The 6,967-nt window shown below is 48.9% G+C and overlaps 1 protein-coding gene across 2 annotated transcripts in view; it reads right to left on the reverse strand.

Moving 5' to 3' along the window:
* The window catches only part of HPRT1 (hypoxanthine phosphoribosyltransferase 1), a 71,528-nt gene extending 66,355 nt beyond the window's left edge, over nt 1-5,173 (reverse strand). The window contains exon 1 of one of the 2 annotated variants that reach the window (XM_077285323.1): nt 4,968-5,173. In XM_077285323.1, the coding sequence (XP_077141438.1) occupies nt 4,968-4,988 (21 nt within the window). In that variant the 5' untranslated portion in view covers nt 4,989-5,173. Of the gene's footprint in view, nt 1-4,651; nt 4,909-4,967 lie in introns of those variants that run through there. The other variant, XM_077285324.1, reaches the window with a different exon arrangement.
* Nucleotides 5,174-6,967: the final 1,794 nt, after the last annotated feature.

The raw sequence follows: 6,967 nt of genomic DNA on the forward strand, positions 1-6,967 counted from the left end.
GGCGAATAAGCCTCCTTACCTTGACAAGCCAGCTGGTATGTCACTCTCCATAAGGAGAAACGTTACCCCTTAGACCCCAGTCCAGAGCCTCTCACCTAGCCAAATCAGTTCTCATGCTTCGCACTGACAAGAGCCAACAGCCCGAAACACCGTGTCTGCAAATTGAGATACTGTTTTGGCTTTTATCCTAAGTCATATTGCACGACTCGTTAAAGGGTTGATTGTGACTTGTAGGATCGCTACTTCCAACAGGTGGCGCTATAGAGTTCAAGTCCTCTTTTTCTCAGAAGAGGCAATTTGCACACTACTGATATAGAGACACTGAAATCCCAGCACACATTTACATGCGAGGAGTATCTATATATCCTGTGCTCCAGAAATAGATAATATCCCATTCAGTGTGTGCTGGAGAGTACCCCTCCCCATTGCTGGGGCCCCCGCCAGCTGTCAGGAGACCCTAGTAACTGCACTATGATGTCCACAACACTGAAGGCATAAAATATCTTTCATGAGACTACAGCACAGCCTCACTGGTCACATAACAGTTAGGCTAGGTTCACATTGCGTTAATGTGTGCAGTGCACGCTAACGGACAGCATTGCACGGCAAAAATGTTGCAATTAATGCCGTGCAACGGGTCCGTTAGCGCACCCATTGACAGCAATGTGAAGTTTCCCTGCAGCGCATCGCTAGCGCGTGCCTTTTTTGGCTCGCGTTAGCGATGTGCCGTTCTTCTGTGGCGCGCCTCGGACGCTGCTTGCAGCGTCCGCGGCGCGCCCGAGGTCCGTTCCCCGCTCTTGCAGATCGGGGATCTGCGAGAGCGGGGACTTTAACGCGACCTCTAACACGGCCCCTAAATAAACATTGCGTTAGCGCAATCCGCTAGCGCTAAACGGATTGCCCTAACGCAATGTGAACCTAGCCTTAGCGAGACCAATATGATAAAAGCAGAACTGTATATGTCCCCATGTGTACAGGAAGGAGTCTGCAGACAGTCCTGCTCAGCACTACCGGAGCCGGGACTATCCATACTGCACAGAGACCTACAAAAAACAGATGACACTTCTGGCAGGATAAAACTGGACAGGAACATAATCTGCTGCCAGCTCACAACCAGCAGCTGCAATCCCTCCCAGCTGTGAGGTTTTTTTTTTACTCTTATCTTCAGAGATAACAGCCAAAAAAATTTCAATCAACCCCAAATGGTAGGGCCCACCAGAGTTTCTGAGAGCAGCAGACACCTGTCTCCAGGGGTTTTGTTCGGCAAGAAAAAAGTGTAATCAGAAAATTATCTATTGTTTAATTCAGGTTTCTATGTTTACTTTTGTTTGTTTTTTTATACATTTAATTGTGTTTATATTGATATGAAAAACTAAACAAGTAAAACAAGAAAAAAATCCTTGTAGTTGTCATACTGGCCATTAGGACTAATATTAGACCCCTAATTCCTGTTGGCCACTTGGACATCATCATCGCGGTCCACATTGGGGCTCACAATCTATATTCCCTCTCTGTAGATCTTTGGAGTGTGGGAGGAAACCCACAGAAACAAGGCGAAAGATACAAACTCCTTGCAGATGCTGTCCTTGGTGAGATGTGCCACATGATCCGAGTGCTGAAAAGTAACAGTGTTAGCCACTGAGCCACCGTGCATCCCTAAAGGTACCTTCACACTAAATGAAATCGCTAGCGATCTGTGACGTTGCAGCGTCCTGGCTAGCGATATCGTTTAGTTTGACACGCAGCAGCGATCAGGATCCTGCTGTGATATCGCTGGTCGTTGAACAAAGTTCAGAACTTTATTTGGTCGTCAGATCGGCGTGTATCGTCGTGTTTGACACCAAAAGCAACGATACCAGCGATGTTTTACACTGGTAACCAGGGTAAACATCGGGTTACTACGCGCAGGGCCGCGCTTAGTAACCTGATGTTTACCCTGGTTACCAGCGTAAAATGTAAAAAAAACAAACAGTACATACTTACATTTGCGTCCCCCGGCGTCCGCTTCCCACAATGACTGAGCACCGTAAAGTGAAAGTGAAAGTACAGCACAGCGGTGACCTCACCGCTCTGCTGTTAGGGCCGGCGCTCAGTCAGTGCAGGAAGCGGACGCCGGGGGACGCGAATGTAAGTATGTAGTGTTTTGTTTTTTTTACATTTTACGCTGGTAACCAGGGTAAACATCGGGTTACTAAGCGCGGCCCTGCGCTTAGTAACCCGATGTTTACCCTGGTTACCCGGGGACCTCGGCATCGTTGGTCGCTGGAGAGCGGTCTGTGTGACAGCTCTCCAGCGACCACACAGCGACGCTGCAGCGATCGGCATCGTTTTCGCTATCGCTGCAGCGTCGCTTAATGTGAAGGTACCTTTACTCCCTAATATATAGAGATTATTGGTCATTGTAATCCTGTCTGTGACGATAATGAGAGCAGATAAGTCTTACGTAAAGAGCGAGATTTGTGATTTTTTTTTTTTATATAAGGATATGAAAAATTTAAAACATTATAGAAATAAAATACACTTAGCATAAACACTAATTAAACCAATGAATTGTTTCCTAATTACACATTGCTTCAAGAATGGTGCCTCCTTAGGCTATGTGCACACGTAGGAAATGTGGTGCAGAATTTTCTGCACTAAATCTGCATCTCCTGGCAGAATACGCAGGTGCGTTTTTTAATGCTTTTTTTTGTGTGTTTTTTTATGCGTTTTTTGTGCAGATTTCACCACTGCAGATTTCTATTAATGGAGGGGTGCAGAAACGCTGCAGAAACGCACAAAAGAAGTGACATGCACTTCTTTGAAATCTGCAGCGTTTCTGCGCAGATTTTTCTGCACCATATGCACAGCTTTTTTTTTTCACATTGATTTACATTGAACTGTAAATCACAGTGCAGTTCTGCACCAATTCTGCACTAAATCTGCATCGTGTGCACATACCCTAAGACATCTACTGGACTGGTAAGTATCTGATCACCGAGACCCCCACTTCCCATCGTAGGTCTCATGTCCATGGTTGAATGCTGTGGCCGTTCTGCTTCTATAGGAATGATGTAGACAGCCAGTACAGCGTTTAGCTATGTCCAGCAGTCCCACAGGGACAGGACAACTGCTCACCCAGCGCTCTGCTCAAATGGTTTCATGAGACCACTAATAATGTCAACAGTGGGGGGCGATTATGTGAATTGTTGTAGATTCCCAAGAAACTCCTTTAGGGTATAATAAGGTATTTATCTTTACCATTATGTACTGCAGATTCGCCGTCCCAAAAAGCCAGGTAGTAATCTGTAATGGTGGCATTATTGGTTGTCACCCTCTCTTTAGAACCAGAATAGATGCAACAAATCCTGCTGGTGGCTCTGGGCTCCTAGGCCACGTCTCCAGGGCCATGTGCATCGGTAACACAGAGGGGCTCCAGAGGTGCACATCTGTACAGAAACCACAGGGCCACCATAAGCAGCGCGGAGCGATGTGCACAGTCACACAGGCGGCACAGGATGCACGGGGGCCGCACAGCGCAGGGTGCACTGATCAGTTTCTGACTCCTTAGGCCTCTTTCACACTTCAGTTGTTTGGCGTCAGTCTAAAACCGACAGTTTCCTCAAATAACGGATCCATCATTTTTTTTGGCGGATCCGTTATTTTCCCATAGACTTGCATTGGCGACGAATTGTGACGGATGGTCGTCCGTTCCATCCGTCATGCGACGGATCCGTCGAAATTTGGCGGACGTTGTCTAGACATTGAAACGTTTTTTGTCAACGCCGAAATGACGGTTCGCGGTGGATCCGTCGCGTCCGTCATTCCATAGAATGGCCGCCTATGGGCGACCGTCATTTCGGCGGATCCGTCGCCCCAATCCGCTTTTTCAATTGCGCATGCTCCAAAAAGTAGATACTTTTCCCAGACAACCCCCAAGTAACGGATCCGTCAAAAAAACGGATCCGTTTTCTCAACAATTGTGATGGATCCGTCACTGTCAGAAGTGACTGACGCCAAACAACTGAAGTGTGAAAGAAGCCTTATTGTTGGGTCACCAGGACCCCTTCCGTCAGCCGCTCCTCCATAGTCTCACCTCTGACATTTCAGACTAATCATATGAGATCAGACTTGTGGGACCCTGCAGCTGGTGCCCACATCGCCCCCATCCGGCTACAGTCTGCACAGACCCCACAGCACCACGGGCTGCACGTCTCCCAGGACGCAGTGTCGCCATCTAGTGCACGTCCTCGTCATGACACGTCTCTTATCCCCGGCAGCACGTGCTCCAGGCATGACACGCGATGTGGCTCCTGACATTATCCCCTGTATATAAATCTACAGACTGGGTCACATATCGCAACCCCCTGCTATATCACAACATATCCTGATACACCGCTTGTTCCCCGGCCACACACTCAATATGAAGAAACAAACGCATCCCGACCACTGTAAGCTGCACTCCCTCTATCACGATATATTCCCTGATCTCACCTGTCACATACACAGTTACCCTCCATCTATGCCCCGATAGTTATTGTAAACCCCTCATTACACCAGGGAACTGGCAGTATAAACATACACTACATAATCTTATATCGTGACATGCACGACTCACTGACCACTAGCCAATCCCTTCATTAATACTTCCAGTCCCCAGGCGCACACTTACCTCACATTACCTGCCTCTATCTCGATACCAAACCATTCTCTCCTATACGATATCACAGCTCGCATCCTTATCGTGACATAGAGCGACCTTGGACCCTAACGCTCGGCCGGCACTCCCCACCCTGTATCGCGATATACCGCCCCGTGCAGCAGGTGAGGCAGTTGCCATGGCGCCTGGTGATCACAGCCCGCGCTGCTGCTGCATGGAGGCTGCCGGAGCCGTCCTGTTCCGCCGGTGTCACCTTCCTCTCCTCCACACACAGGCTGAACCGTTACCAGGAGCGGAGTCCCCGAGCACCGGGCCCGGCCTGACTCACCACGACACAGGGGCTCGCCATGTCTGCTGCTCCGGACCGCGTCAGGGAGACGACAGGCTGAGTGTGAGTCCTCCTCCTCCGCCGGCGGCACCGCGCTCTCTGCTCACCTCACAGGCCGCAGCCTGCAGACACACACATGGCCCGGGGCCGCCCGCCCGCCGGAGGAGGAGCCGCCGTGTACCGCGCCGGGGACTGCCGGAAACCGCGTCCTGCACATAGTATTCCCAGCACTCACTTTACTGTCATTTTTCTCCTGCTTAAACCTTTTGCTCAGGACATGCACACGTCCTGTCACACAGCTATACATACAAGTGTACATTATACTGGGATACATGTGTACATTATACTGGGATACATGTGTACATTATACTGGGATACATGTGTACATTATACTGGGATACATGTGTACATTATACTGGGATACATGTGTACATTATACTGGGATACATGTGTACATTATACTGGGATACATGTGTACATTATACTGGGATACGCGCGTGCGTTATACTGGGATACATGTGTACATTATACTGGGATACATGTGTACATTATACTGGGATACATGTGTACATTATACTGGGATACATGTGTACATTATACTGGGATACATGTGTACATTATACTGGGATACGCGCGTGCGTTATACTGGGATACATGTGTACATTATACTGGGATACATGTGTACATTATACTGGGATACATGTGTACATTATACTGGGATACATGTGTACATTATACTGGGATACATGTGTACATTATACTGGGATACGCGCGTGCGTTATACTGGGATACATGTGTACATTATACTGGGATACATGTGTACATTATACTGGGATACATGTGTACATTATACTGGGATACATGTGTACATTATACTGGGATACATGTGTACATTATACTGGGATACATGTGTACATAAGGCTGGGTTCATACCGCGTTCTGGCAGTCCGTTAACGCGGCCATTAACCCCTATTTCAGGCACATCACCAACGCATGCCATAATGGGTGTGCGCTAGCGATGTGCCGCCATTGAGTGACAGACCCTGGGACGCGGGCTGCAGCATTTCCGGGTCCGTCACCGCTAGCGTAGATACAGCATCTGCTAGCTCTATCTGCGCTAGCGCGATCGCATTTCAGCACTTGCGTTAACGCAGTCTATTTAACGCATGCATTGAACGGGCTGCTTTAATGCAGTATGAACCCAGCCTAAATCTGCAATCGGCAATCTCCAAACCCCAGTGCAAACTAGGTTCACAAGCAAAAATCCACAAACTGTCCACAATCTGCAATAAACCAATTCAACAAGACTAAGGCTACTTTCACACTAGCGTTAACTGCATTCTGTCACAATGCGTCGTTTTGCCGAAAAAACGCATCCTGCAGAAGTGTTTGCAGGATGCGTTTTTTCCCCATAGACTAACAATAGACGACGCATTGTGACGGATTGCCACACGTCGCACCCGTCGTGCGACGGATGCGTCGTGCAGTGGCGGACCGTCGGGAGCAAAAAACGTTGCTTGCAACGTTTTTTGCTCCGTCGTAAACGTCTTTTCCGACCGCGCATGTGCGGCCGGAACTCCGCCCCCACCTCCCCGCACCTCACAATGGGGCAGCGGATGCGCTGGAAAAAATGCATCCGCTGCCCCCGTTGTGGGGCGGAGACAACGCTAGCGTCGGGAACGTGGGCCCGACATACAGCAACGGGCCGAGCCCGACGCTAGTGTGAAAGTATCCTAAGGCTTCTTTCACACTTCAGTTGTTTGGCGTCAGTCTGCTCCGACATAGTGACGAATCGACGGATCCGTCACAATTGTTGAGAAAACGGTTCTAATGGATCCGTTTTTTTGACGGATCCGTTACTTGGGGGTTGTCTGGGAAACGTATCTACTTTTTGGAGCATGTGCAATTGAAAAAGCGGATTGGGGCGACGGATCCGCTGAAATGACGGTTGCGACAGATCCGTCGCCCATAGGTGGCCATTCTATGGAATGGCGGACGCG

The sequence above is a fragment of the Ranitomeya variabilis genome, chromosome 2 (genome assembly GCF_051348905.1).
Source record: "Ranitomeya variabilis isolate aRanVar5 chromosome 2, aRanVar5.hap1, whole genome shotgun sequence".
Lineage (NCBI taxonomy): Eukaryota > Metazoa > Chordata > Amphibia > Anura > Dendrobatidae > Ranitomeya > Ranitomeya variabilis.